The following is a 27941-nucleotide window of genomic DNA, read 5'->3' as shown; positions in this document are numbered from 1 at the left end:
TTTTTTTTTTTGAAAAAATTATGGTCAAGGTTGTTTGTTTTATGAAAATTTTTTCTCACTTACCCTCCCCCTCTCTCCCCGACAGCCTCAATTTTCATCAACTTTTCTGTATTACCCATTTTGCCACTCCTTCCACCCCTCTACCAAGTAATTATACTTCCAACTCTCTCCCTATATATTCCCTCTTCCTACATACTTTTTTTTGGGGCCTCTAATGAGAATTTCTCGAAATTAACGTAGGTTGAATAATTAAAACTTGCCCATCTATCGCTATTTAAATTAATTCTCCTATTAATTCAAAATCGAGCAAAAAATAAAGAAAATTAAAAAGATACCGGAATAATTGATGGAAATTCGAATTTAAGAAAATATACCACGAATCCGAACGAACAAGGAGATTAAATCTTTTCTCATTGTAATTTCCATTCTGGGACGAAAATTAAAAAAAATAAAACCTCACGCCCGCTCGCCGCGACATTAATTGATATTCGTGGAAGGTTATGACGTCGTGATAATGCTGCTTTCTATGTATATAAAATCTGGTGATGACTGTTGAGAGAAAATGCGACAACAGTAACGTCATTTGTTATTTTCACGTACGTATTTATTTTGAGCCTTTGTATGTACGTGTGTGTGTACTGTGTACCGAGTAGTACCTACGTTTTTTTGCACATTTTAATAAAATCTCAGATGAATGAAATCGGTTTTATGGTTTACTTTTTTATTCTCGTTAACATGTATTTTAGATGAGATTCCATTACATTTGATGAAATTTTAATTGAAAACCAACGCGAAAAAAAATATGTCGAAAACGTATTTTAAACTTCGATAGCCTTGACAGCGCCAATGCTGTGCTCTGTCGAGATTCAAGTTGGTGGATTATTTTTGGCTCGAATACTAATTATCAATTATCGAATTCAAGTAAAATGAATTGATTTCGTTATACTCGTAGCTTCTTTTACTCTCCTTTGCCAATTACTTACCTCATTTTGCCTCAGCTGAGGTAACACATTCTATCGAGTCATCCTTGAAAAGATGCGGATTCTGTCAAAATTTTAAAAAACTTGAATTTATTTACCTGATGTTCTAGAATTTTCAATTTGTTGGATGATTTTGATTTCGAATAGAAATCCGCGCCAAGTTTACCAAACCGATATAATTTTTGAGAATTGGCAACGTCACGTTGCTTCAAAATTTGTTATTTGGGGAATTTGTTTGATAAGGTGTTTACACGATCGGTTAAGATGTATTTTGAAGAGAAGACTTTGAATTCCTGCTGTCTTTTGTGTTACCTATTTTCTGTCTGTTCTGTTTACTGGTTTCTTGGATCAGTTTGCTATGTTGCCAATATTAATATTGTCAATTGAAATTTTAAACCATGCTGAACAAGTTTCGCCTCAAGTATTCTCATCGCCTGAACACTTTGCTATAAACTTTCTTCACTTCAAATATTTAAGTACTCGTACACTTCATGCATTTATTGAATGTTTTTCTACCATTCTAAACTCTATACTTGATACTTCCGTCAGATAAACTATTTCATTCGTTATACTTAATACACATTTGCATCTCGAGAAATAATTTAATTTCGGCGTTTTTTCACCTCACAGTCGACACACACCTTTTCATCGCGAACGTTTGTATAATTTATTCGAAATTAAAACCGTGTATCTTTCGCGACAGCTTTTAAAACTCCAATTTCAATTAGTTTTACATTCTGTCATTTCATCACTATTCCATCTACTACCCTCCATTCTTCGATGGTGTGTTTGCCATTTTCTATAACGTTGTGTAAAAACGCTCCGCTTTGCAATTATAGTCACATCGGCGAACGTGTGTGTTATAAATTTCACCTAATTTAAGAAGCGAGACGGTGGTGGAGAGATGGAGTGAAAAAAAGTATAAATTTATTATTTCGATGCTGAGACTAGATGTGTGTAGAGCGACTCTGCGGATCGGGACTTATTCAACCTATGTGGTCGACATTTTGTCATGGTTTGTAATATATAACGAAACTAACATAAGAGTACTGCGATTAAACAGTGGTTACAACTTGGTTGGTCGTGTGCGTACCGTGTTTTAAACGATAATATCATTATATTTATCGTTACACATTTTCAACTTGTGAGCCACTCCTAAACCCTCCGCTCGGTGGGTAGGTATTGGTTTTTTGAATTATGTTATTATATTAATTACCATCCGCTCTAAGTGGCCTAATTTGCAACATTATACGTACACAATTTAATATGAACCTAAGGGTGCTCGTTATTTTAACACAATTTAGGTAGTGTGAGGTGGAGTAGGTAGTTGGAATAATGAAATTTTAAGAGAAATGAGCAGAATAAGGAGGTGCAGCCTTACTCCATTTTGAAGAAGAAAATTAATTCGAATCAGTTTGGTCAGTTTTAAGCAACAAAACTCAAATTGGACCTCGTCAGAGTTTATTCTGGAAGGAGACGAAAAAAATTGTGAAAAACTTGAAAATCAATAAAGCAACAGGTCAAGATCAAATTTCAAACAATCACTTCAAATTTGGGGGAAAACTTTTGGTTAGATGGGTTAACGGATTACTTCAACACTATTTTGGAAAAGCAGATCATTCCAGTAGACTTTGAACCTTTAATATCTATTATTCTTCTGTACAAAAAAAGAGAACCGCATGATGTAAGTAAATAACTAGGTACAGACCAATTTCCCTGAGTACCTATAACAGTATCAAAAATTTTTTCAAAAGCAATAGAAAACAGAATACAAAATAATGTATATTAAACTAACAACAGAAACTAGAACAAAAAGGCTTTAGAAAAAAATTCTCAACTATCAGTCACCTCCGAACGGTCAATCTGGTAATACAAAAGATCAACAAATACCAGCTCAATGTCCACATTGTCTTTATAGATTTTGCCAAAGCTTTTGACTCACTTTGGCACGATTTTCTGCAAAAGTGGGAGGGCATGTGAGCAGGATGTGGAACAACAGCACCATTTAAGATGACCGTTTGGTTTTTGGGGCACAAAGTAAGAAAAAGAGGAAGGCAGAAGGTTAGGTGGATAGACGAACTTGATGAATTTTTGAAACATAAATTATTCCATAGAGTCGCATAGGATAGAATAGCAGGGTGTCCATAAGCCTGGAAAGCCTGGAAAAGTCTGGGAATTTGGTCGGTCTGGAAAAGTCAGGGAAAAGTCAGGGAATTTTGGAAATTTACAGCATTTTTTACTCAAAAGTCAGGGAATTTTGTGAAAGGCTACTTCAAATAAATTTTTCCATTTCTCATGCCAAGGTAAATTTTTTCGCTGGTCGGTTTTGTCATAAATTGCCAAATTCCCAGAAAGTCTTGTTTTTTGCAAAAATTGTTGATTGTTGAAGTCTCGCATTTTATCAACCTATGAGTTATGAGTATCATTAATGAATCTTGCTCTTTAGCGCTAAAATGTTTCGCATTTTTGATGAAAATCGTTAAGAAGCCCTGCCTTTTACTGCAATTATTGTATGTAGAAGTCTCGTTTTCAGTCAAAAATAGAAAAAAGTTTCGCTTTTAGCCTAAATTGTCAAGAATTTTCTTTTTCTTTTTTTTTTGTGAAAAATATGCTAAGAATTGTGTTGTTTTTTGCATCCAAAAACTCCCACTTTTTTCCAATAATAGTTCTAATGTGTCGTTTTTTCGCCAGAAATTGCTAAAAATTGTCAAAAGTCTCGTACCTATTCATTGCCAGAAATTGCAAAAATTCTCAATTTTTGGTCTAAAATTACCAAAAAAATCATTTTTTTTTCAATCCTAAAGTTGCCAAATATTTTGTAGTTCAACTTTTTTGGCAAAAATTGGAAAAAAGAATTGCCAAAATGTCCTGCTTTTTGCTGAAATTAAACAAGTTTCTATCGAGTGTCATTTTCAGATTTTAATTAAAAACGAAAAGTTCTGGTTTTTTTTGATAATTTTTTTTGCATTAAAAATGCATCAATGCCAATGTTTTGTCACTTTTTTGATTACCTTTTGGTTATTTTTTTGAGAATTTTAGGTTACTGAAGTCACTTTTTTCGGTAAAAAAATTTAAGAGTCCTAGAATTTCAGAAAATTATGGATTAAATTTGAGTAATGTTGCCATTAAAAAAATATATTATTTCTTCATAAAGGCGTCCTTTTTTTGGAATTAATTGTAAATTTTCCAGAGTTTTTGCCCTCGCTTCGCTTGGGTCATTCAACGTACGTTGAAAAGACGAAAAGAGACTAAACAACGAAAATATGAAAAGACAAAATGACCAAAAGATGAAAAGAGACTAAACGACGAAAAGATGAAAAGACAAAAAGACAAAAAGATGAACCGAAAAGACGAAAAGATGAAAAGATGAAAAGACGAAAAGACAAAAAGACAAAAAGACAAAAGGACAAAAAGACAAAAAGATAGACAGATGGAAGGATGGAAAGAGTAAGGATGGGAAAGACAGAAAGACTGGATGAAAAAATGAATTGATAAAAACATAAAATAAAATAAAATTGCAGCAGTCAGTTCAGTATTTAGTTCAGCATTCGTTTCAAGTTCCAATGAAAGATCTTGGGAGTTGGGTTCAAATAAAAATTTTGAAAAGTTTTTGAGCTCATCACGTTAAAATCTTGAATTTTCCCACTAAAAAAACAAAAAAAAATTCCCACCAAATTCAAATAAGGGCCACCCTATTGAGCACACAGTCATGTTTGAAAAAAAAGGCATAACTGTAGATCTATTAACGATATTTGGAGCTCATGATGTTGGGAAAAATTTTCACCCCCCCCCACCTGATCACGTGTGCAATTCATTTTTCAAGAATCTGGAAACTTGGAGAAATAGGTCTGGAAAACTGGGAAAAGTCAGGGAAAATCATTTCTAGAAATGAGTGGACACCCTGAATAGAGTGGAGAGGCTGCAAGTGCAAGAATCCTATGCCCAGTTCTGGACCTGGCGGAGACGAGTTCTATCAAGATACTTGTTTTGTCTTTTGTATACTTACTTAGTTCAGAAAATGTGTAGGTAACTACATACATATTTAGCTAATAAAGAATTATGCTATGTTACGTTATGTTACGTATTATGTTATGCACTACATACACAATTTAATACGAACCTATGGCTGATCGCTTTTTTAACACGAATTTAGTGTGTGAAATTTGAAGAGAAATGAGAAGAATAAGGAGGTGTAGCCTTACTCCATTTTGGAGAAGAAAATTAATTTGAATCAGTTTGGTCAGATTTGAGCAACAAAATTCAAATTGGATCTCGTTAGAAAGAATCCAATCTGATCAGGAGAGAATTCAATGAATTGAACTTATTTTGATCAGATTAGAGTAGATCCGAACAATCCAGCTGAATTCAATTCGATCTGACCACTCAATGAAGAATGATGATATGGTCAGATCTGATCAAATCTGGGGTCATATCACAGTTTTGATCGGATTAGAGACCTAATTAGATATAATCAGATCAGACCTGATCAGATCCAATGATTTCCTCTGGGATATCAAATGATACACTTTTTTCGAATTTTTGGTTTTCTTTCATCAGTCGTAGCGTAGGTAGATAGGTACTTTAAAGGAAGAATTATCTGTTCGCCAGCCTACGTAATTAATATGCACGATTTCCTTCCATGTCGTGGCCTTTTCTCTAATCTCTTTAAAAGTGAGTCGAAGACATTCAGCGAACATCAACCTGATGGTTTCAAATATGCAACTAAGCAGATACCGAGTTGACAAACCATGCGAAGTGAGTAGAAGGCGTCACGAAGCAGTTAAAAAAAAAATACGAATAAAGCGTAGATTTAAACGATATGTAAATGAAGCCATTCGAAAAAGTAAACACGTTCGCGTTCATTTTAAAATTTCCGCGGTAGTTGCCATTGGCGCGCGCCTTTTGCCCTTAGAAAACGAAAGAAAGGCCACCGCTTGTAGTAAGATTAATTAAAAAAATAATTAAAATCAAGCCACCCCGAAATAAACTAATAGAATTATCGCGCCTTATTTTTAACCTTTACGAAGGAGTAGTCGAGCGGAGAGAAGGGAAAGACAAAAGACTCGTATACTGAAAGTACCTATACTACGCTCAATATCGCAAACAACGTGTACGGAGTCTCATTTAAAAAACAAAATACTCGTAAAAAAAAAAACGAATCGACCGAATAAAGAAAAGGAAGAAAGAAAACGAAATACTGTTACGAAAATTAAATTGTCCCGAAACCAGCGTGTCAGAAAATGAACTCGGCGCTAATGAAATATTATTATAGATAGCAATAATGGGCCGAAATACTGGCCTAAAAGGGGCGATTAAATTTAAACGGCACGTATTTACTTTCGAATCCTCGCCGAGTGAAATTTTTTTACCACCAAAACGATGCCTTTCAACAGTCCATATAAAATTTCAAGTATGCCATTACCTCTCTCCCAAAAAAAGCTCCTCTCTATGTGCTTACTTTGTGTGGAAACCGAATGAGATATTTTTCCACCCTGTCTCGTCCCGGAATATCCAAAACTTATTTTGTTTTTTTCAGTATTTTTTGTCTTGTTTCACTTATTTTTTTCCAGAAATAGACGAAATATTAAATTAAATGTTTATTAAGCGCGGATGTATATACTCAAATATAGAGGGAAAAGCGTAATGGTGTAATTTTCACAGCTATAGCGTGATTATCTGGCGAAAGAGAAATGTTATTTCTTAATTAAAATCTAATCTCGTTTTTAATTCAACTCGGTGATTGAGTGATTACCAGAGTTAGCAGGGATAAGAGGGAGGTTGTCTGTGAAGACGTTTTCAGTGATTTAAAGCTAAGAAAGCGACCAGGAAATTTTCATTTTCTTGCGGTCTTTGCTGGAGGTGCTCATAGTCGTGTGAAATATGGCAAAGCTTTGGAATAAATTAACTTGGCGGTGAAACTGATGTGTAAGAGTGAATTCGTTCCTTCTTCTCAAAGTTGAATCTTCGTTAATGCAGAGTTCAATTTTATGAAAATAGTTTGATTTTCAAAATTTCCCCAAAAAACGGTCTCAATCTTACCTTCTAGGTCGTCGTCGCAAACTTCCCAATTTGACAGCTTATTAGGTAAACTTTTGAAAAATAAAATAGAATTACGAAATGTTTTTCAAAAATTGATTTTTTTAATAATTTTGCATGTCGACTGGATCTAGTGGAAAAATTATGTTGACGTGCCTAATCAAATTTGAGCCTCAAATTCGTATTCATCTCAAAATGTTTTTCTAGGTTCCAAAACCTCAGCTTTCCAAAATACATGGGAATGGTAAAAAAATACTCATTGGAGAAGATAAACATTTTTTTACTACGGAAATCAAAAGTTCAACTTTTATTCCTGGCGCAGAATCCGCTTGAATTTCTTATCAAAGTTTCTCTTATCAACTCCTCAAACGCTCGTGAATTGGGACTAAGTAAACATGCTCTATTTTGATGGTATACTTTTCCCCATTTCTAAGCATATCTCGTCATAATAGATAGATAACAGAAAAATTATTGTTAAGAAGGAGGGGGGTGAAAGTTGCAGAAAAGTTTTGAACTTCAGAAGGAGAAGAAAAATGAACGGTTCTCTTCCTTTCCTTTTCATTTTAAAGTGACGATTATAGGTCAATTTTTCATTCCTGGCGCAGAAACCGCTTGCTTCTCCCAGTAAAAGTTACTCATAAACCATGAAAAAATATTCATTCTCCCTCCCCAAAAATTTTACAAGGATCGCTGAATCAAAATAATATGCAAAAATATGTACATCATTAGCAAAATTTCAGCTGCTAAAATGCAATTTTAGATTTTTTGTAGATTTTTGGAATCAAATTTGGCTCAAACCCTCAGAATTGAGGTAGACTGGAAATAGTTTCAAACCGTTTTGAGTAGCTCTGGAGCCTCCAGTAGATTTTTGAAAGTTGAGATTGAGAATTTCCTCAAAATCTTTGAAGTTGAAAAGCTAAAATCTACTCTATATTCTATGTAATTTCGTTGTGCTGAGTGGATGGGGAAGGGTTAAAACGGTTTTGAAGCCCTTAGCAACTTTTCGAAGATCTAAGTTTTCAAAAAAACACTCTAAAATCTGTCAAATTCAACTGCAGAATCTCTTATGAGAGTCGACTAATGAAGATGGTTTTGTGCCGTTTTGGAGCATCCAGTAGTGTTGTTTAAATCCCAGTTTCCTAAATAACGTTATAAAGTCTGCCAATGAGCTGTGAGCGGTTTAAAATTTGCAAATCACTTATTTTTGGATAAATTTGTGTTTTAAACATTTTTTTCTTCTAAAATAGGTACTTATATTTCACATTTATCAAACCAAAACATGGAAAGATATCATTTCTGAAGCTGGAGAAATATTTCAGAATGCTGTGATGCTAAGTTCCTGGTCAGTATTGCCAATTTCAAAAAACTGAAAAATTTTTGGATCAATTATTGCGAAATATTCTAGATTTTGTTTTTTCAAAATACGAATTTACTCAACAAAAAGCGAATTGCAGGGGCACCTGAAGAACAACTCAAAATTAAGGCTTCCAATGAGTTTGGTCATAATCCTTCCAACATTTTTCTTTCACAATCAACTTTGATGCAGAACTGCTCAAAATAGTTCGAAACCGATTTTAATCTATTTGTGGGGGAGGGGGTTCGAAAATTGAGCATATACTACTACATACTAGATTTTAGCTTTTTTTGGTCAATTTGATAACATTTTGATTTTTCCTCATGTTTGGCCCAATTTTGTTTTTCAAAAATTCACCGAGTAATCAAAAAATGCATTTAACACATGAAATTTTGGCGATGATGTATTTTTGCATTCTCATTCGATTCGACTCAGCTGTTTTCGGTTAAAAAATTTCTTGTTAGTTGGGATAACCATCTTCCTTGTAAGATGAATAGTGCCCAATTAGTTATTTCAATAAGCACCAGACCAAAATTATGCATACTGAAGTCCAATTTTGGCTTTTCCGGAGCAATGTGAAATTCATGGAGGAAACTGAATACTTAGGTACTTGGAGCCTCAAAAATGGCGCAAAAATAGTCGTTTTTGAGTTAAGAGTACAAAGGTATTGAATTGATTGCTTACTTACTTACCTACCTACACATATTTGTAAAAAAAAATGTTTCACGAAAAAGCTGAAAGTTTTCCTTTAGATGTTATAGAACTTTTTTTAGAAATTTTTTTAAAGTACACTAAAGATCCAAAAATGAACTAGGTAGGTACTGTAGTAAATAAACTGATTAGAGTATAGTAAGTATTGGTTTCAAAAAATAATCGACCTTGACCGCTAAACCCAAAACTGTCGAAAATAACCAGTATACCTACCATAGAACCAGATTTATGGGTTTTAAAACCGGATGACCTTGACAGAACGTAAAACTTCACACAAAGCTACTGGTTAGTGTAGTTTTTATCGTTCAAAAAACAAACAAACTTGATTACTGAACCATATCTGAACTGTTGACAAAAATTCAACTCACATATTTCTATTCTTTATTTTATCCGAGAAAACTCATCAAATGAATATTACATCTAAACTTGATGTTCAAACTTTTTCTTGAAATAATATCACTGTTGTAAACATTTAGCTTTTTAATACTTTCATCAAGAATTTTTCACTTAAGTATTTCACAATTCGCAACCATTTCTTTCGAACACTCGACGATAAATTATTCATATAGGTACCTACCTAGGTAGGTATGTACGTTGTTTCTAAAACACAAATTTTTTACTTCGCTCGAGAATTTACTAATTCTTTGCAGACTGTTGCACTTTGCACGATTACAAACAAAAAATTCACCTCGTTATTTGCGCCATCGCCATCACTATTCCACATAGAATTCTACATTGGTAGAATGCAAATTTGCATTTTTTACCGCGAACAAGAAAGGGTAGGTATAACAAAACAAACGCAAGTACCAAGTGATTATTAAATTACGAATAAAATTTGTATAAAACTCGCGAGAGAGGTTAATAATGTTAGAAAAAAATTTACATTCTTGCGAAATAGTACTCGTATAAAGTAAGTACCATATACACAAATGCATTCGAGAAATAAAGAAGGGGAAAAGCAACTTATAATTACGTATATTTACCTAAAAAATGGGGAAAAACTGCGGATAAAATGAAAAGTAAATTCCGAATAATGAATCGCGTTAACCGGGGGCCAGACGATGAAAAAAAAAATCACGTGTTCGTAAACCACAAAAAATCGGTCGGTGAAACACGAAACAAATGAAATGCTTCGTATGAGCCTTAAGAAAGTACTAATGCAAAAATAACGTGAACTGTAATTCTAAAAATAATATTCCGTATGTGTATACTACGCGTCCCATTATCGCTGTATATAATTTCCCATTTGTGTGCGATCATATTCGACTATATATTCTGCAGTACGTCTATTTACCTTTGTTTTAAACGTATATTTTATGTACGGTCTTCGAGAAATTATTAACGTTGGGAATTTCTTCTACGAACATGAGATAGTAAATTTTGGCGTTATTTTAAAGTTCGCGCACGAGATGATTATATTATTATGGTTTTTACGCTAGAAATGAGCCAGATCCAGATGATTAGAATAAAAGTATACCATAGCGTATACAGCGATGTTGAGGGTGAGGAGAGTAAATCAGCCATGTTTGTCGAAATGATGAGTTCTAATTAAAATGCCACGAGGGGTGCCTATAATTTAGATTTTTTATGATCACTTGATGAGAAATTTCGAGACGAACGAAAGGGTGGGGTGAGGGGAGTGCAGCGATGAGAAATTTATTTAGCGGTAATATACTTACGCGCGGCGAATTTTACTACAGTGAAAGAATTATTCCGAGTGCCTGTTAATTTTATGCTTGATTTTGTGAAAGTAATTAAGTGCGAAAATGAATCAACGTGCGAAAGTGTGATAATTTTTTACAACGCTGGTTTACCAGTTTGCTTTACTTTGCTACTTTGTCGTTGAGGTACCCACGTTTTTTAATAATTTGGGTGAAATTATATTAACTCGAACGAGGTTCCATTTGGCTTCTGGTGTACATGTATTATGCAGTGATGTAGGCCTACCTATATTTTAAAATTCCTTGGGGGTATATACTGGCAAAAATAAACATATCTGTTAAATTTTCCTTTGATAATTTTCCACGCATTTCCAATTTTCAGTGATTTTTTTTCCAAAAAATAGGTAGGTACGTTAGAAAAGTCATATTTCATACCCTGGTGACTTTTTGGTGACAGATCCACCAAGAAGTGGCCAGATTTCAGCAATTTTGTAAACCTTGTGACTTCTGGTGAATCTTCGTGATTGATTCACCAGAAGTCACTAGGATTCACCAGAACATAGAAATGTCATATTTTATACCCTGGTGACTTTTTTGTGAAAGATTCACCAAACAATGCCCATATATTAGCGATTTTGTAAACCTGGTGACTTCTGGGGAATTTTGGTGACTGATTCACCAGAAGTTACCAGGATTCACCAGTACATAGAAAAGTCATATTTTATACCCTGGTGACTTTTTGTTGACAGGTCCACCTAGAAGTGGCCATATTTGAGCGATGTTTTACATCTGGTGAGTTCTGGTGAATCTTGGTGAATCTTGGTGACTGGTTCACCAGAAGTCAGAAGGATTCACTAAAACATAGAAAATTCATATTTTATACACTAGTTACTTTTTGGTGACAGATCCACCTAGAAGTGACCATATTTGAGCGATTTTTTGCACCTGGTGAGTTCTGGTGAATCTTGGTGAATTTTGGTGACTGATTCACCAGAAGTCACCAGGATTCACCAGAACATAGAAAACTCATATTTTATACCCTGGTGACTTTTTGGTGAAAGATTCACCAAGCAGTGTCCATTTGAGTGATTTTGTAAACCTGGTGACTTCTGGTGAATCTTGGTGACTGGTTCACCAGAAGTCAGAAGGATTCACTAAAACATAGAAAATTCATATTTTATACACTAGTTACTTTTTGGTGACAGATCCACCTAGAAGTGGCCATATTTGAGCGATTTTTTGCACGTGGTGAGTTCTGGTGAATCTTGGTGAATCTTGGTGACTGATTCACCAGAAGTCACCAGGATTCACCAGAACATAGAAAACTCATATTTTATACCCTGGTGACTTTTTGGTGAAAGATTCACCAAGCAGTGCCCATTTGAGTGATTTTGTAAACCTGGTGACTTCTGGTGAATCTTGGTGACTGATTCACCAGAATTCACCAGAACATATAAATGTCATATTTTATACCCTGGTGACTTTTTGTTGACAGATCCACCTAGAAGTGGCCATATTTGGGCGATTTTTTACATCTGGTGAGTTCTGGTGAATCCTGGTGACTGATTCACCAGAATTCACCAGGATTCACCAGAACATAGAAATGTCATATTTTATACCCTGGTGACTTTTTGGTGAAAGATTAACCAAGAAGTGGTCATATTTGTGCGATTTTGTACACTTGGTGAGTTCTGATGAACCTTGGTGACTCATTCACCAGGAGTCACCAGGATTCCTCAGAACATAGAAAACTCATATGTTTATACCCTGGTGACTTTTTGGTGAAAGATTAACCAAGAAGTGACCATATTTGAGCGATTTTGTGAACCTGGTGACTTCTAGTGAGAATGCCTGGTGATTCTTTGGTGAATTCTGGTGACTTCTTGGTGACAGATTTTCCGGAAGTCACCAATTGAATTTTCATCTTTTTTATGGCGAATTGATGGTGACAAACTCACTATAATGTCCTCATGGCTCTTGAAAATTTTTTTGGATGTTAGGTGAATCCTTGGGGAATTCTGGTGACTTCTTGGTATCAGATTCACCAGAAGTCATCAAATATTTTTATGTTGGTAACAAAAGAACATCCAAAGTCGGGGTGTTTGCCTGAAAATGGACGCCGTACGAATTAATTTTCATGACACTAGAAGTTCCAGAATGGCTCGAAATGGCGAATATCGGATTCGGGGGGGGGGGGGGGGGTTGATTTTAGACATCGTACAGGAATTCATGCAAATTTTTAAAATTTCTCTACAAACAGAAATGTTTTTATTTTTCCTTGCATATCAGCTACTTAGTTTAAAAGACGCATTCAGATGTCCGCCTGGAGATCGGTTCTAATGTGAGTAAATTCTTTTTAACAGGTCGAAAATAAGGCAGTAACTCGATTTTTAGCAGGAAATTATTTTCAAACTAAGTAAGAATATCATGAAAATTTACCAACCTCCAGCAAATAGGAAATCTTAAGGTCCTAAATTTCAGTTCTATGATTTTTATTTTTTTTTTGTAGAATGCTCTCATCTTTTTTACTACACTTTAGAATTTCAAGTTGAAAGAAGTGAAAAAAATGTGCGAAACTTTGAATCCATTTTTCTTAAACCCTGATTATTTTGAAATTGAATTTTGGAAGTCCACAGCACGAAAAAAAGTGAATGGAAGAGACTTGTTTTGGTACATATAAGTTTCAGCAGAATTTTATCTACAAGATCACCATTCGTACTTCGTGTTCATCTCGATTTTTACAAATCTAACCAAATTGTCTCTTTTTCCTAATATATGAAACGTGTCATTGATCTCGAGTTCAGCAAATCATACACCTCCAAAAACATCAAAAATGAATGGTTATTCAGATGTTGTTGACATTGTTTTCTTTTCAAGCCAACTGCAAAAACAAGGAAAAATTATGCGTATAGGTAATCAATAAGTAAGTACTTGTACTCTTATCTTTATAAGATCTCAGCTAGTATCGTTCGAATTTTTGTCAATATAATTTATCTCATAAGTGGGTAGGTAGAGGTACTTCTAAACTTGACAAAAAACTTTACGACTTCCCTATTTATTGATTTAAAATAAGAATTTTTAGGACCATAAAAAAATCAACGAAACATTTACTAAAAAAAGTACAAAACAAAACAGTGAAAATGTTCAAACACAATAACAATATAATTTCATTTCAGGTTCATTCATGCACCAGCTCTGGTTACCATACTTACTCATCCGAGTAATATCTCCATCAATTTCCATTTCACTTTGGGCTTCATCCGTATACCTGATCAACGCTTGAAAAATACCATTTCCTGGTTCGGTATGTACAGTAGCTTGAATAAAATCTCGTTTATCGTTCATTGTTATAAATTGTATTTTTTTCACCTCTTGCAATTCGAGTTTGGCGCATTTATCGTATTTTTCGATCAACTGATTCACCTCGTAAACCAAAAATTCGCCCACTTCTAAGGCGAAACTCGTATCGAGCTCGGTTTCATCTTGAGTTTGCATACAAGTGCAGTAAGTATATGGTATTTCAGCCTGCTCACAAGTTCTGTCCTGCGGTATTGGCAAAAATAAACTTATTCCTCGTGGTATTTTGCGAAGCTGATTCAGTTGGATAGTTCTTCGACGTATAACGTCGTCTTCGAGATAGTTCAAATCGACTAAATCATTGAGGGTCTCGTGAGCATCGAAATGAGTGGTGAGACGTCTCGAGTTGGCCACAAAATTTGCATAAGCTAAGGGATATTTTCCCGGAAACCAGCTCGGGAAAGATGCTGTAAACAGGGGCAGTCTCTCTTCTAGGTATCCTTCGAACAATTCCAGGATCTTGCCGTGCCTCATACCGTGATCACCCATGAATATAATGACTGAAGTTTCCGTTACGCCGAGATCGTTCAAAGAGTTGAAAAATTTCTCGTGCATAGTGTCGCTTGCACGAGGTAAATTCAGATCGTCGTGAGAAAGACTCACTTCCCAGATGAAGCTAAATAACGGAGTATGTTTCAAGGCACTGATCACATTGAAAGAATAATCTAGGAGTATTTGGGCCGATAATCTTGGTCCTAAGCACAAGTCGCTCGCTGACATTCTTGTATGACCCATGGCATCTGAAATCGCTCTGTCAAAAGTGTAGTAATAATAATCTGTGGGTGAATTCATAAAACCAGCTCTCTCGAATCGAAACAGAGACAGATGATGTTGCTCTTCGATGAAAGCGGTCGTGTAATTATGTTGTTTGTATTTTTTCCAAATAAATGGACATTTGTCGAAATGGGAAGTCCGATAGCGCCAACATTTGCGTCTTAATTCAGATACCGAATAACCGCTTAGCAAAGGTATCAAATTGGGAAATGTATTATCAGCCAATTTAGTATATCCTAGGTATTCGATAAAGTTGAGTTTTTCTAAGACACGTTCGGTGAGTGGCATTTGACGATGAAAGTTTACTCGAGATAAAGCATCCATTCCGAAAACCAAGACGTTAACTTGAGACGAGGTCAAAGATATGTAAGTGGTTTGTTTTTGTGGCACGAAGGCGTGGAAGTCTCGGTATATTAGGCCACGTTTTGTTTTACATCGGACTGAAATAAATTCAACGGTTGATGGTATTGTTGTCGAGTTGATAAAACGTACTGCTTTTCCAAGACTAGAAATAGGTAATATGGTAAACCAAAATGTGAATTGAGCAGAACTGGTTTACAGTGGTGAAAATAAACATTTAGGTACCTATCTATTTAGGCCTACTTACCTTTTGTATTTACCATTGTCGGGTCCTGCTTTCCAGAACGGTTTGTAGTAACACTTTATTTTACTGGGTTTTAATTTTGTGTAGAATTTTACGTAATTGTGTATTATGTAAAGAGTATTCCCTTGGGAAGCTGTAAGCAAACATATACAGATTTTTTAAAAACAAATCTGCAAGTGGTGACAAAAATGTAAAAATTTGATATTAAGGTACAATTGGAAATTTTCACATGTATGATGTAAGCATCAGTCTACCTCCAACTCGAAGTCGTGTTATTTTGGTAAATTCTTCTATTGGGTACGCAGAAATATCGAATACCCACAAAAAAGTTTTGTATTGAATGTTTCGATTGGTCACAGTGAAGTGAATGATAATAATGATATCACATGAATGGTTGTTGGACTGAGATGATAACATTCTAGCAATCATGCATCTATTTCACGATACCAACATATATTTTTAACAAAAAACCTTTGAGGTGAGTATTACCTACTCGATATTTCTGTGCACCCCATACCTGCTAACCTATTAGTGGTGGTCTATACGTTTTCCGAACGTAATGGCAGTATGGTTGTGGGATCTCATCTAGCAAGGAGTTGTTCATTAATGGTAGTATTCGATCATTGATTGTATCACTTCGTGGAATCTTGCAGCCAGTAGTGTTGATTAAAAAACTGTCATCATTGTTTAAATTTTGCATATTCATATTTAACGTAGGTAGGCCTATTTGTATTACCGAAAGATTTCCTTAAACAAGAAAACAATTATTAAAAAGTGAGAATCTTACTTGCGTTATCTCTGAAAGATCATTGTTTCATTCCTTGTACCTACTTACTTTCGAAATCCAGCATATGAACTTTTTTCACCACTTTATAAGATAGATAAAACGACAAGCATGTTATAAAAATTATTATATATTTCAATTTACGTAGAAATATCAATGTTATTCGAACCATTCTATCATAATTAAAAATGAAATAAGTACTTAATTTACGCGACGAAAAAAAACCACCGAATCGGTATAAAATTTTCCTGTATTAAGCAGCGTATGAACGTACATGAAGTTGCATCAGTTTTACATCGAAGTAACTATCAATTGATCGTGATTAATTCGCATATTCGCTCACGTTTGTGAATTTATTTTATTTTAAAGTAATTAAAGTTGCACTTTAAAAGAGATAAATAATATAATTCTCGTCAAGTGTCCGCCTTCGCTTGAATATATGTGTAATTCCTATTACCTACCCATGTTATATTGAAATGAATTACTCATCTTTTCTTCGAAATGTCGAGTGCTCGCTTAAGCTTATCTATGATACAAACATTTCACATTGTCAATCAGTCAGTATAAGTCAGAATTGAGAATGATTCAAACTTGCAATGAGTGTGGTTGAATTGAAGTTTTTCTCTTGAATTTTCATGTTTTTATCATTAATTGCTTACGAAGCAGATCGACTGACCGAGACCTTCATTTTTTTTGTGATGTTGTTCAGACAGAAATTTTTCAATAGGTAATAGTTTGGTAGATCTGAAAATTTTATTGTTTGAAAAATCTAATTTCAGTACTTTTGAAATGTAAAACTTAAGCCAAGTGGAGGACATTTTTTTTCTCGAAAATTTCTTCAATTTTTTTCTGAGTTACCTATATGTACTTACAGTGTAATATTATATGGATTTGATCAGCTTGGACGTTGAAAAACATTTTATTTTAAAACCGCATAAGGTCAAGTATCTAGATTCTAGATGTGTCCACCCTGAGTGCTTTTTTCGACGAATATCTTCTGGAGGTTCCAGCAACTGAGCAGCTGCAGCTGTGACAGTGACTCAAAAAGAAAAAATAAGTGCTCCCTCGCTTGATGTCTTGATGTCTAATTTCAGAAACGGCATTTCCAAGCACATCCCCGAGATACTGATCCCGAGTCGATGAATTTAAATTTATTGAAGTTGAAGATTAACGGAAATCTTTAAATTGCTGGTGTGTTTTAAAATCCGCAATTCCGCATTCCACGTACCAAGTGATACCATCTTATCCTATCAAACACTGAAGTCTGAAACTGTCAGTGTCGTGTCTAGTCCATGATGTCCATTGTCCCATGTGGCAGACAACTTCAGTACACAATCTCATTTTTGATTTTTAATTTTTTTTTGAAAAAAAAAGAAGAAAATAATGGGAATGGAATGGGGAATGTCAAAAGTTTTAAAGTAGATCGCGCTTCTGACTTCTAGTATTCCGTGACGTCATCGTGATTACTACATTCAGCTTCTTATCATTCCGTAATCAAAGTAAAACGTAATCTAAAATAATCTGTCAAAAAAACCAAAAGGAAGTGTTTCGTTCAGTTTTCAGTAAAGTTTCGATTAAATTTCTCTTGTTCACTTATGTTACGATAATATAAATACTTAATTTTCTAGTTAAAATGGTGAGTGAACAATAAATCTTTCCACATTGGCCCCAGCTTCGTTGATTCAGCATCCCTAAGGACCCGGTAATATGAACTCAATTTGTACTAATTTTCGATCCATTTCCGCAGTTGGTTCTAGTAATTGGCGATCTCCACATTCCACATCGTTCAAGTGGATTACCCTCGCAGTTTAAGAAACTGCTCAGTCCTAGCAAAGTACAACACATCTTGTGTACCGGAAACCTATGCACGAAAGATTCGTATGATTTCTTGAAAACTATCTCAAATGATGTTCATGTTGTTAAAGGAGATTTCGACGAAGTACGTATCACCGAACTGTAGCATCTTGATTGAATCTTATTATTCATAATCTGTTTCCTCGTAGAATATCAATTATCCGGAGCAAAAGGTAGTCACTGTTGGAGAACTGAGAATCGGTCTGTGTCACGGTCATCAAGTTGTGCCGTGGGGTGATCCAGATGCTTTGGCTTTAATTCAAAGACAACTAGATGTTGATATATTGATCTCCGGGCATACTCATCGTTTCGATGCTTACGAATTGGATAATAAATTTTACCTAAATCCTGGCTCAGCTACTGGTGCTTATAATCCGTTAGATTTGTAAGTGTTCGCGTATGAGTAATTTATCTAGTTTCTGCCTATACTTATTCATAGTCTCGTACTACTAACGATATTACTTCGTATTTCGATTTTAGATCGGTGATCCCCTCTTTCGTAATGATGGATATCCAAAATACCACTGTTGTATCGTATGCTTATCAATTATATGGCGAAGAAGTTAAAATCGAGAAAGTCGAGTACAGGAAGTCGTGATAATTTCAACTGTAGATTTTAGATCTCGGTTACAGAGTATAATTACCTGAAATGAAGATGGCATTATCGGAATAACGAATACGCCCAAGTTTTTATTTATTTTTCTACGTACATATTGTATATGGTGATATGAAAATCACAAAATGCTAAATATTAATCGTAACATAATGGCGTTAAAAGTAAACATATTATATATTTATCACATTTGAATATGTAATTACCCTACATTGTGAATACGGTCTTAAAAACGAAAAATAAGTGTAAAAAAGTACATTTCGAGGAGTTTTCGCGCTGTTAAGGAAGACGAATAAGTTATATGCAATGTTTTTTTTTCTTCTTTTGTTTATCGTGTGAATTTTTTATAATGTTTCTCTGTATTTATTTATTTATACCAATATACCTATTTATTTTCTAAATTGAAAAAAAAAAAATGATCCTCAATTTTAATCGCAATAAAAATACGTTGTTAGAGTTGTTTTTTCTCCACCTTTTTTTTTATATAAACGAACGAATGCTTTTTTAACTTGACAAAATCACAAACACCAATCGCACAAAATATACTGCGATAAATTCGCCTGCTATTGGTAACGTAACGCAACTTCCACCAAACTGACGAACATAACAGCACCATCGGCGTTTTGTTAAACATTTACGAGTTACCCAAACAATCCAAAATGATAAATTAATGGAAAGTGTATAATAATATGAAGAATACACAAACAGCTGCCACCAAGCCGACAATAACAGAGTCTCGTTTCTTTCTGAAGTGTATCTTCTGCATTAAATTATTAATCATAGGAAATCTACTAGATAAGTCGTGTATACGGGTTTGTATCCTTTTAAAATGATGTCTTTGAGAAACTAAATGCTCTCTGGTTTCCATAGCTATGTTTATTTGATCTGAGACAATTCTATCAGAGCTGAAATGGCAAAAAAGTAAATTAGTAAGGCTACAAAATAGTAGCTCACGATCTGAGCAGGATACGTACTTGCGTATATGTTCGTTTTCTCTCATATATAAATCCATTCTTCGATTTAAACCGGATGTATTTTTGTAGGAACTGTAGAAATTGGTGATATTAGCATTGTGTGAGATGACAGTAAATAAACATGTAGTTAATTCAGAAACACGTACTCTATATCTTTTCGCACACTGTGCAACAAATCCTCTCGTTCTTTACGAGCTTTCAAATTCGCTGATGTTTTGCGAAATTCTTGCGTATAATCTTGTAGAATATCGTGATGCCTTTGTAAAACGTGCCTCATAGCAGAGCTGCCTACATGTTCGTTATTATCGCTGTACTCGGTCAATTTATCGTTGATACTCGTTAACTGGAAATGACAAAGAGCTTAGTGATACTCGTATAATTTTCACGATACGTAATTAAATTAACACCAACTTTCGATAGTAATTGCTCTATCTCTTGGGCCATATTGCTGAGCATATCCTCGCTGGATAGTAAGGGTTCTGTATCTGAACTGAGAACAAAAAACACCGAATTAGACTCAACTCGGGGCAATATTGATGTATCCAGCAGCTTTAAGGAATAATTACTTCTCATTTCGATATACAGCGGGAGTAAAGCTGGTTCCAAGTTTACTGAACGACACTAATTTCAGATCGATTTCATTTTCTAGCTTTCTAGCTTGTTTTCTTAGATCTGTAAAGTTGATTAAATAATGAAATAAGTGATGAATTATAGCCTAATTGATCTACGTACCTTCCCAACCAGACATTCTTGTAAGCTATAATTCTTTGCTCAAGTTGTAAACCGGCCAAATAATGAGTAACATGTGAGGTTCACTGTTAGAATGGTATAATTATGAATCAATTCCGGTAAATAGTATTATTTTTCACTTATTTACGATCCTTCATGATCGACATGATTACCACGAACATGATTTATTTTCATTTTCCATTATTTCATTTTCATCTTCGTGCTTACTATAAGCACAATAATTCTCTATGTTTCGTTGTTCGAAAGGAAAATATCGTTCAAGTCTGCGAACGTTTTACATAACGTTTGAATAAAGATTCGCTCGAACTTTTTCTAATCGTTCATTTATTTGGTGTTGGTGTGTTGTGAAAATCATAAAACGTGTTTTATTATCAGTGAAAAGGAGGGGCAAATTTTTATCTGTGAAAAGTTGTATGATGCGTACGCGTTTCACTGTGGCATAAGGCATAGCTTAGCAGTTAGCTTTCATTTTCCTGTCCTGAGGAAAATTTTGAATTATTTTTAGGAAAGTGTAAAAGTGAATGGAAATTTAATAAGGAAAGTCATCATGGAATCGTTGAATTCTTATATTAGCGATGGTGAAAGCGATTCATCGCCCGGTCCAGAAGTAAGTACTTTTCTTGCAAATCTTATCGCTGAATGCTCTTTCAATGTATCAGATTTCTCAATGGCATCCTAAACTGAGCTCTTAATTAGATTTTACCTATTCACGTATGTTGTTAACTCTGTTGTATGCTTGAAATTAATATGTTTTATGGCACTTGACCGTGTAATCCATCTAATTTTGTGTTATTTTTAACTTCAGGTCGGTCGAAAATCGAATTCCAGCCAAGAAGAAGCCGACGCCAATTGTGAACCAATCACTATGGATATGAGTGAGGTATATTGCTGCTAAAAATGTTATTTTATTGTCGTCATAAACATTAGTTTATGCAGTAGTTTAAGCGATATTAGCCAAGTTTATAGTGAAGTTTACATTTATAGTGGTGTAGTTTAAAACCGGAGTGTTTGTTACGTAAATGAGTGAGAGGGTAGATGGTAGAGAGTAAGCTAAAGGCGTGCGAATCAAAGTAAGTGTTTCCATCTGCTTTGTAAAAATGTATGTAAATATGGTACGAGGTCGTTGACGGATTGTGTATTGTAAAAATACCGTACCAGGCGATTTTTTTGTTCGGTTTGCACGGAAGGGTATAAGCGTATCTGTACTTATCTAGTATAAGTAAACATTTTAATCAAGAAAAAAAATAATAACACGCGTCTTGTTAAAATATAAAATATGTTCGTTCAACAATCAGCCGATGCATCCTGCGAAGATAATTGAATATCCGAAACAATTTTGTGAATGGCGAATAGTAAACGACGCTACTGCCTAAGGGGTGAGTAACTTCATCCCAGTTTGTGTCGACGAGCTAATTAACTCTGTGAAAGGATGGCTCGTTGGCCTCGTACCCGGTATAGTATATTTCACCTTAAGTTTAATTAACTAATCGCTTGAATCGATAAGCGGTATCGTTGTTTTAGTGTATTTTATATCTTTAGATAAGCATTTCAATGTATACTTTTATAGACGAGCGACTCTCGCGCAGTAACATAATTCAATTTTGTTTCACGTTTTGGATCCGGCATCGATCCGCATCTATGCGGAAATTAATTTCGAATTATCGTTTGTTGAACAGGATTCGTGTAGCAGCGAAGAAGCCAAAAATGAAACCACCGAACCACCCAAAAGGCAATACTCCAAAAGTCTTTCACCTTCGCCTGCCACTTCTTTTTCGTCTCGAGATTCGTCGCCGGAGCCGAAAAAACGTAAAGAAGATGATCGCAAAGAAGCTTCCCCCAAGGTGAAAGAGTCGTCCAAAAGTCGTCGACGCAGTGATGATGATCGTCGCAGGAAAGATAGGGATTGTAAACGTGATGATGATAGAGATTATAAACGCGACGACGACAGAGATAGAAAATACTCCAGCAGAGATAGAAGTAGAGATAGACATAGGTAAGCGGCATAAGTTTTCTGACGGTGAAAAAAAAATACTTTCCTAATGTGGTTGTTTATTTCAGAGAGAAAGATTCTGATCGTTATCACAGCAGCAGTAAACGATACGAAAGTAAAAGATCACACAAATCGAAATCTCGATCAAGATCTAGATCTTACAGCAGACACAGGTAAATCGAACACTCTTGAGTTTTTTTTGTTGCCAAAACTGAGGTTTAATCATCTGTTATATTTTTTTACAGTGCAAGCAATAGTAGCAGTTCTAAACGTAAAGCAAAATCGAGATCTAGATCCAGATCGAGAAGCCGTGATCGCCATCATTATCGCTATGATTCACATAGATCGTCCAAACGTCGATCACCTTACAGGTGGGAATTTTTTGAAAATCTTTAGCCTTCAGACGTATGTGAAATAAATATGATCCAATTTCTTTTCAAATTAAAATAGATCACGAAGAAGTCGCAGTCGATCTCATTCGAAAGAAAAATCTAGATCCTATGATTGGAAATCCAGTTCTAAGATGAAAGGTAATTATCTGCAGAAACCTGTAGCATGGAATAACTTTATGAAAATACCCACAAATGATTTTTATTTCCTTCGCTTCAAATTTTCAGTACTCGAAAAACTGGGAATTGAAATTAAAGTACCTCCGGGAGGTGTTGAAGCTGCTCAGGCTAGTATCGCCGTTGCCCAGGCCACCAATAATCAACTCACACCTCAACTTTTACTACAGAAAACTATGGAAGAACAGGTAGAAAAAGTGAAAACAGCAACGGGCATAGAACTACCTTCGTATTACAATCCTATCGCCGTGAATCCCACCAAATACGCTGAGCAAATACAAAAACGAAGATTACTCTGGGGCAATAAAGATAAGCAACCGGTAAGCGATCGACTTTTTCACCCTCTGTGATTTGTTTCGCTCGATAATCACTTGTTTTATTTTCGCAGGTTAAACCAGCCGAAGAAGTCCAAGTAGCGGCGGCCAAACCAACTGATGTCAAAGGTAGCGGAACCATCTGGCAAGGAGCCACTTTCGGTGGAGACCAAGATGGCAAAATGACAGCCAAGTTTCAACGTTTAATGGGTATAAAAAATGTAGATAAAGGTAAGATCATCGTGAATAAGTTTTTCCTCATCTCAATTGTTTTCAAATAGTATAATCTTGACTCATAAATTCATTTTGTGTATTGCAGAAGGAAGCGGAGATGCATCAAAACCTCCCACTGGCGGTTCCGATTTGATCAAAAAGCAAGAAGAAATGTTTCACTCGATGGAAAGTCAATACGAAGTTGCTCGTTTGGCAACTCATTCTCATCGAGGTCTAGGTTTAGGTTTCGGCACTTTTCAGCCGAGATAATTGTGCCTACCTCTGCTTCACTGCTGTTTTACTAACCTGTGACTTGGATTTTTTAAAGAAGCTGGTATTCTCGACTGTTCTTACGTCGTCGTGTCAAAGAAATTGGATACGTATAAGGATGCTTACGTAGATAACAGATTTTATCACGTTGCTTTGATTTTACCATTTGTTTTACCCCGGAAAGAATCATAATCTTATCAAGAATAAGTACATGGTGTTTGTGAGGAAATGTACAGTGTTGTAGTTTTTTGTTCCTAATATGAGATGTTTTTTTTAACGTAGTCTTTTAAGTATATTTTATTATGTAAATAAATGATTGAATAAAAAAGATGTCGAGATGAATTTCATGTTGTAAGAATAAAATGAACGGTAAAAGTGTAGATAATATATTCTTCAATTTATGATGACATAATTAAGACGTAACTCTCGTCATATTACGAAAAATAAAATGAAAAAATAAAAAGTATACAAGCATAGAGTAAAAGTAGTTACAAGAACCGTGATGGAGAAGGATAGAGGAGCTCGCTTTCATTAACTAAAAAATATACGAAAGTAAAAATCCAACTCCGAATAATTTGGGTAATCAAAGCTTTAAAAATTAGAAAACATGGTAGCGCGTAGAAATGGAGTATCACAGTACACGGTAAGCAGAATTCCTCGATTCGAATCATCTTTTCCTGGTACGACGTTTGGGCTTGGAATTCGAAGAAGAGGATTCTGCGATGACTATGGTACCTTCGGCGATCTCTTCACGTTCTGCACTTTCGCCTATTTTTTTCTGAGCTTCTAAGTAGAACATGACGTCGCGTAGTTGATCTTTCAATTCGTTCAATTGCTGTGTACAGAAATGAATACAGATAATTTTTCAAGTGTGCCAAGCCAGATCGAAAAAGAATTTCTTTAAAACCCAGTAACCAAAATTTCATACGCTGAAGTTTATTTTTGGAAACTCAAAAAATTTTAAAAAGTTGCTTTCAGCGTGATTTCTTAAATTGTTTTATGAAATATCAATTTTCTGACCGATTTAACTAATTTCTTCTAATTAATTCAACTCTTACACATCAACAACCACGAGTTTTGGACCATTCTGGAGGCTCCAGTGAGTTTTGATTTTCTTCAGAAATTTCAAATCGCTCTGGAAGGGCCAAAAATAAACTTGGGCACCAATAGGTTTTGCGAAATTCCAGGAGCGTAAGTTTAAAAACGAATTTTTGACCAATTTTTAAATTCCAAAAAAAGTGAAAAAAATCAAATCTTTATGAACTACATATTTTTTAAAAATACATATAACCATTCTTCGAAACAATATTTCCAAACGCCAAACTTCGTGCTTGAAAATGGCGAGAGAGGGGGATGAATAATTAATTCGTAATAAACATTCTCACCAATTCTTTAGTGCTTTTGTATTGCTTGAACTCGTTCTCTAAACCACTGAACTTTTCTTGCCAGGTAGCTTGATTACGCTGTAAAGCTTTGCAAAGCTCTTTTTCTTCGTTCAATTGAGATTGAGTTTGAGCCAGTTTGGTTGAGAGATTATGAACCTGAGAAAAACGAAACATTTAATTAAATTCACAACATGAAAAAAAAAATTGATAAGGATAAAAGAAATCAGTTCAATACTTTTTTATCTAAGAGATGCTTTTCTTTTGTAAGCTGTTGAATTTTATTCTCCGTTTCGCATTTTTCGCCGCCGGATTTCTTCGCATTTTCTCTATTAAGCTGTTGAAGCTTATTTTCCAATTCGAATTTTTCGCTGATAGCCTTCATTGCATTTCCTCTGAGCTCTGCTGACTAAAAAAACACCACGTTGAAAAATACTATAAATATTTACATCTGATGGTACACGGTCGTCTATATGAAAGAAAATTACATTTTTCTGTTCTTGCTGCAATCTCGCTATTATATCTTCGAAATATTTTTTCTGCGACTCCAATTGCGTCGACAACAAATGAGAATACTCCAACTGAACTGATTCTAGTTTTTCATCCACATCGGTAGTTTGCCCCTAAACCCAAATAACAGACGTCAATGCGGACTTACGTAAGGAAAACATTTTCACGCATGGTAATTGACAAGTGAGTAATCAATTTTCGCGTTTATTTTTGGAGCAAGCGCTGCCAGATACGATTATTCACTCGAGTAAACTAATTGAAACGTGATTTTTCAAGACATTTTAAGACACGTGCTTTTAAATGTGCTAAGCGTATTCTCGTGTCGGCAGATGTGAAAAATCGATAAAAGAAATATGTTATCTGTTCGTGATTTTTCCTACTGTGGAAGATTTCACGATTTGCGATTATTTAACGTGATGTAATATGTTATATTTACGCTATTGTGTTTATCCGGCGAAGGACCCTCGACTAGCTTTCCATCGGTTTTATTTTGTAATAAACGGTGGACAAAATTATCTCCTACGTAGTCCCATACTCGGTTATTTCCCAGCTGCATTGAAAAACAATGAGTCGTATCGGTGTAATGTCTGTAAAATAAATAAATAAATAAATAAATAAATAAAACATTAAAAACGAATCAATTTTGTATTAAAACCGATTCGAATCAAGTAACCAAATCCATACGTACTTTTGAGCATGCCCTTGAACGTATCTACCGCATCCCACGTGACCACATATTAAACAAATCCATAAACTTTCCGACGAATGACATTCATAGCATGCACTCTCAGGCACCACTTCGGGGGTTTGAACATAACGACAAACAGGACAACTAAACGAATACTTCAATTATTAAATATTATTCGACGAAAATTTCCCCAAAACGCGAATAAATTACCTGGTATCACCCCATTTTATTAAACAATTACTGTGGAATGAATGATTGCATAAAATAGTTAAAATTCCATCCACCGATTCGTCCATTCTTTCCAAACAAACCGGACATGTTGGTAATTCGGTGTGTCCAGATGGAGGATTCCAGGCATCTTCTGTTTCATTCAAAATTTCTACTCGCGATACGAATACCAATTGACAAACGTATTCTGGTTCGAGTGAATTGAAAGGTGCCCCATTATAAGCACGATAAAATTCGGCGGTAGATTCCTAGACGGACAAAACGACAAGAGTTAGTAAATTTAAAAAAATCATAAGGTTTAAATGAAAATGAGATTCTTTACTTTCGTGCGGAAATACATCAAAGCCATGTACTGATTAACCGAGCCATCTCTAATTATTCTAATATGCTCAACATTTTTATGACAAGCTTGCGTATACGTTATTAAATCGTGGCATGTCATTGTAGCAGGAACTGCCAAAATACAAACGATTTGACTATGAAATGACTCGTGATCTATATTCGTCAGTTTACTGCAATACAGAAGTACAATAATTACACAAATGTATTCTCTTTCGAGGATTATTTGTTGTACATAGCGCGATCATCTTACTCTTCTTTATACAGATGTAATATTCCTTTAGTCACTTCGACGAACGCATTACCAGACACAAAAGTAATAGGTTCCAGACGTAAATCTACCACATTACTCTTGGTTTTCTCATCCTTCTCTACACTCGGTGTTTTCTTCACCTCTTTGGAAATTTTTTTAGATTTCTCTTTCTTGGATGTTTCAGGTTGCAGCAAAGAAACCGAACTGGATGTGTTGTCCGATGACGTGAACGTTTCAATAGTGACATCTTTCACTTGACGTCGGCCACGCATTGTTCGGAATTTATTCTTCGAGCTCATTGTAACTCCTTCGTCTGTAAAAGTATAAGAATGAGTTGATGCAATAATTCTCCAGTTGAGCAATCATAGTACGTACCTGTTTTGGATTCGGAATGATCTTCGCAAACTTCTATACGTATTACGCACAATGAAACAATAACCGACATTACATCAAATCTTAAATGAAAGAGATGTAGAGTTTAAGCACATCTTTTAATGACGAATTTTACTTCGATTGAATGTATTAAAATCTTTCGAAGTTTCGAACCAAGTGAAATGAAATGAAATGATTAGAAAAAGTGAAGAAACAGCTGTTTCTTTGTTTTTATAGTTCGTTGCAAGTTTTTTCACAACTGAAAGTTTTTGAATCATTCGAGCATGGACGAATTCGTTCTTTTGAAACGATCATTCGATAATTACCGTTGAAATGACGTAATTTTACGCGTATTTACAATACT

General features: G+C 34.9%; 6 protein-coding genes and 1 long non-coding RNA gene across 8 annotated transcripts in view; 3 read left to right on the top strand and 4 right to left on the bottom strand.

Annotated features, from left to right (window-relative positions):
• sand (sandman) overlaps positions 1-10250 on the bottom strand; it is a 72267-nt gene extending 62017 nt beyond the window's left edge. The window contains exon 1 of one of the 2 annotated variants that reach the window (XM_065351830.1): positions 10065-10250. The gene's annotated coding sequence lies outside the window, so the exon portion shown is untranslated. Of the gene's footprint in view, positions 1-9769; positions 9954-10064 lie in introns of those variants that run through there. The other variant, XM_065351831.1, reaches the window with a different exon arrangement.
• LOC135836810 (uncharacterized) overlaps positions 1-14164 on the top strand; it is a 215769-nt gene extending 201605 nt beyond the window's left edge. Inside the window, exon 6 of the long non-coding RNA XR_010557084.1 lies at positions 13919-14164. This is a non-coding gene — a long non-coding RNA (uncharacterized LOC135836810). The remainder of the gene's footprint in view (positions 1-13918) is intronic.
• Positions 13828-16862, bottom strand: LOC135836776 (uncharacterized). The gene is made up of 4 exons (XM_065351807.1): positions 16313-16862; positions 16003-16224; positions 15481-15610; positions 13828-15378 (listed from the first exon to the last, which is right to left on the bottom strand). Exons 1-4 carry the CDS (start codon positions 16431-16433, stop codon positions 13887-13889), a joined length of 1965 nt encoding a protein of 654 aa, XP_065207879.1. The 5' UTR covers positions 16434-16862; the 3' UTR covers positions 13828-13886.
• Positions 16863-17737: 875 nt separating this feature from the next.
• Vps29 (vacuolar protein sorting 29) lies at positions 17738-19187 on the top strand. Its single transcript, XM_065351852.1, has 4 exons — positions 17738-17897; positions 18009-18200; positions 18265-18500; positions 18596-19187. The coding sequence occupies exons 1-4, from the start codon at positions 17895-17897 to the stop codon at positions 18711-18713; spliced, it is 549 nt and encodes a 182-aa protein (XP_065207924.1). The 5' UTR covers positions 17738-17894; the 3' UTR covers positions 18714-19187.
• On the bottom strand, positions 18786-20649 carry Gos28 (golgi SNAP receptor complex member Gos28). Its single transcript, XM_065351850.1, has 6 exons — positions 20435-20649; positions 20269-20374; positions 20114-20192; positions 19849-20045; positions 19703-19774; positions 18786-19633 (listed from the first exon to the last, which is right to left on the bottom strand). Exons 1-6 carry the CDS (start codon positions 20448-20450, stop codon positions 19396-19398), a joined length of 708 nt encoding a protein of 235 aa, XP_065207922.1. The 5' UTR covers positions 20451-20649; the 3' UTR covers positions 18786-19395.
• A 233-nt stretch (positions 20650-20882) lies between these two features.
• On the top strand, positions 20883-24135 carry LOC135836786 (arginine/serine-rich coiled-coil protein 2-like). The gene is made up of 9 exons (XM_065351822.1): positions 20883-21059; positions 21258-21332; positions 22129-22445; positions 22511-22615; positions 22688-22813; positions 22893-22972; positions 23060-23328; positions 23397-23553; positions 23642-24135. Exons 1-9 carry the CDS (start codon positions 21000-21002, stop codon positions 23803-23805), a joined length of 1353 nt encoding a protein of 450 aa, XP_065207894.1. The 5' UTR covers positions 20883-20999; the 3' UTR covers positions 23806-24135.
• A 40-nt stretch (positions 24136-24175) lies between these two features.
• LOC135836780 (BRCA1-associated protein) lies at positions 24176-27786 on the bottom strand. The gene is made up of 10 exons (XM_065351812.1): positions 27581-27786; positions 27206-27518; positions 26936-27125; positions 26596-26861; positions 26386-26529; positions 26134-26284; positions 25676-25810; positions 25426-25596; positions 25191-25346; positions 24176-24640 (listed from the first exon to the last, which is right to left on the bottom strand). The coding sequence occupies exons 1-10, from the start codon at positions 27648-27650 to the stop codon at positions 24473-24475; spliced, it is 1764 nt and encodes a 587-aa protein (XP_065207884.1). The 5' UTR covers positions 27651-27786; the 3' UTR covers positions 24176-24472.
• Positions 27787-27941: the final 155 nt, after the last annotated feature.

Source organism: Planococcus citri, chromosome 2 (assembly GCF_950023065.1).
Source record: "Planococcus citri chromosome 2, ihPlaCitr1.1, whole genome shotgun sequence".
Taxonomy (NCBI): Eukaryota; Metazoa; Arthropoda; class Insecta; order Hemiptera; family Pseudococcidae; genus Planococcus; species Planococcus citri.
The sequence above is the reverse complement of the archived record's forward strand: the minus strand, read 5'-3'. Positions and strand labels throughout refer to the sequence as shown.

Bases quoted from the DNA above. Each gene is read 5' to 3' on its own strand.
- LOC135836776 (XM_065351807.1), bottom strand. From the start codon at position 16,433: ATGGTTCGAATAACATTGATATTTCTACGTAAATTGAAATATATAATA. The intron at 16,225-16,312 runs GTAAGTAGGTAC...TTCTTGTTTAAG, and splicing joins TCATATGCTGGATTTCGAAA to GAAATCTTTCGGTAATACAA. The intron at 15,611-16,002 runs GTTAGCAGGTAT...GTTTGCTTACAG, and splicing joins GTATAGACCACCACTAATAG to CTTCCCAAGGGAATACTCTT.
- Vps29 (XM_065351852.1), top strand. The intron at 18,201-18,264 runs GTACGTATCACC...GTTTCCTCGTAG, and splicing joins TTAAAGGAGATTTCGACGAA to AATATCAATTATCCGGAGCA. The intron at 18,501-18,595 runs GTAAGTGTTCGC...TTTCGATTTTAG, and splicing joins GCTTATAATCCGTTAGATTT to ATCGGTGATCCCCTCTTTCG.
- Gos28 (XM_065351850.1), bottom strand. The intron at 20,046-20,113 runs GTTGGTGTTAAT...TGTCATTTCCAG, and splicing joins TAGAGCAATTACTATCGAAA to TTAACGAGTATCAACGATAA. The intron at 19,775-19,848 runs GTACGTGTTTCT...CAATTTCTACAG, and splicing joins AGTGTGCGAAAAGATATAGA to TTCCTACAAAAATACATCCG.
- LOC135836786 (XM_065351822.1), top strand. From the start codon at position 21,000: ATGGAATCGTTGAATTCTTATATTAGCGATGGTGAAAGCGATTCATCG. The intron at 22,446-22,510 runs GTAAGCGGCATA...TGTTTATTTCAG, and splicing joins AGAAGTAGAGATAGACATAG to AGAGAAAGATTCTGATCGTT. The intron at 22,814-22,892 runs GTGGGAATTTTT...AAATTAAAATAG, and splicing joins AAACGTCGATCACCTTACAG to ATCACGAAGAAGTCGCAGTC.
- LOC135836780 (XM_065351812.1), bottom strand. From the start codon at position 27,650: ATGTCGGTTATTGTTTCATTGTGCGTAATACGTATAGAAGTTTGCGAA. The intron at 27,519-27,580 runs GTACGTACTATG...ATACTTTTACAG, and splicing joins TCATTCCGAATCCAAAACAG to ACGAAGGAGTTACAATGAGC. The intron at 24,641-25,190 runs GTGAGAATGTTT...TTCTGTACACAG, and splicing joins ACAAAAGCACTAAAGAATTG to CAATTGAACGAATTGAAAGA.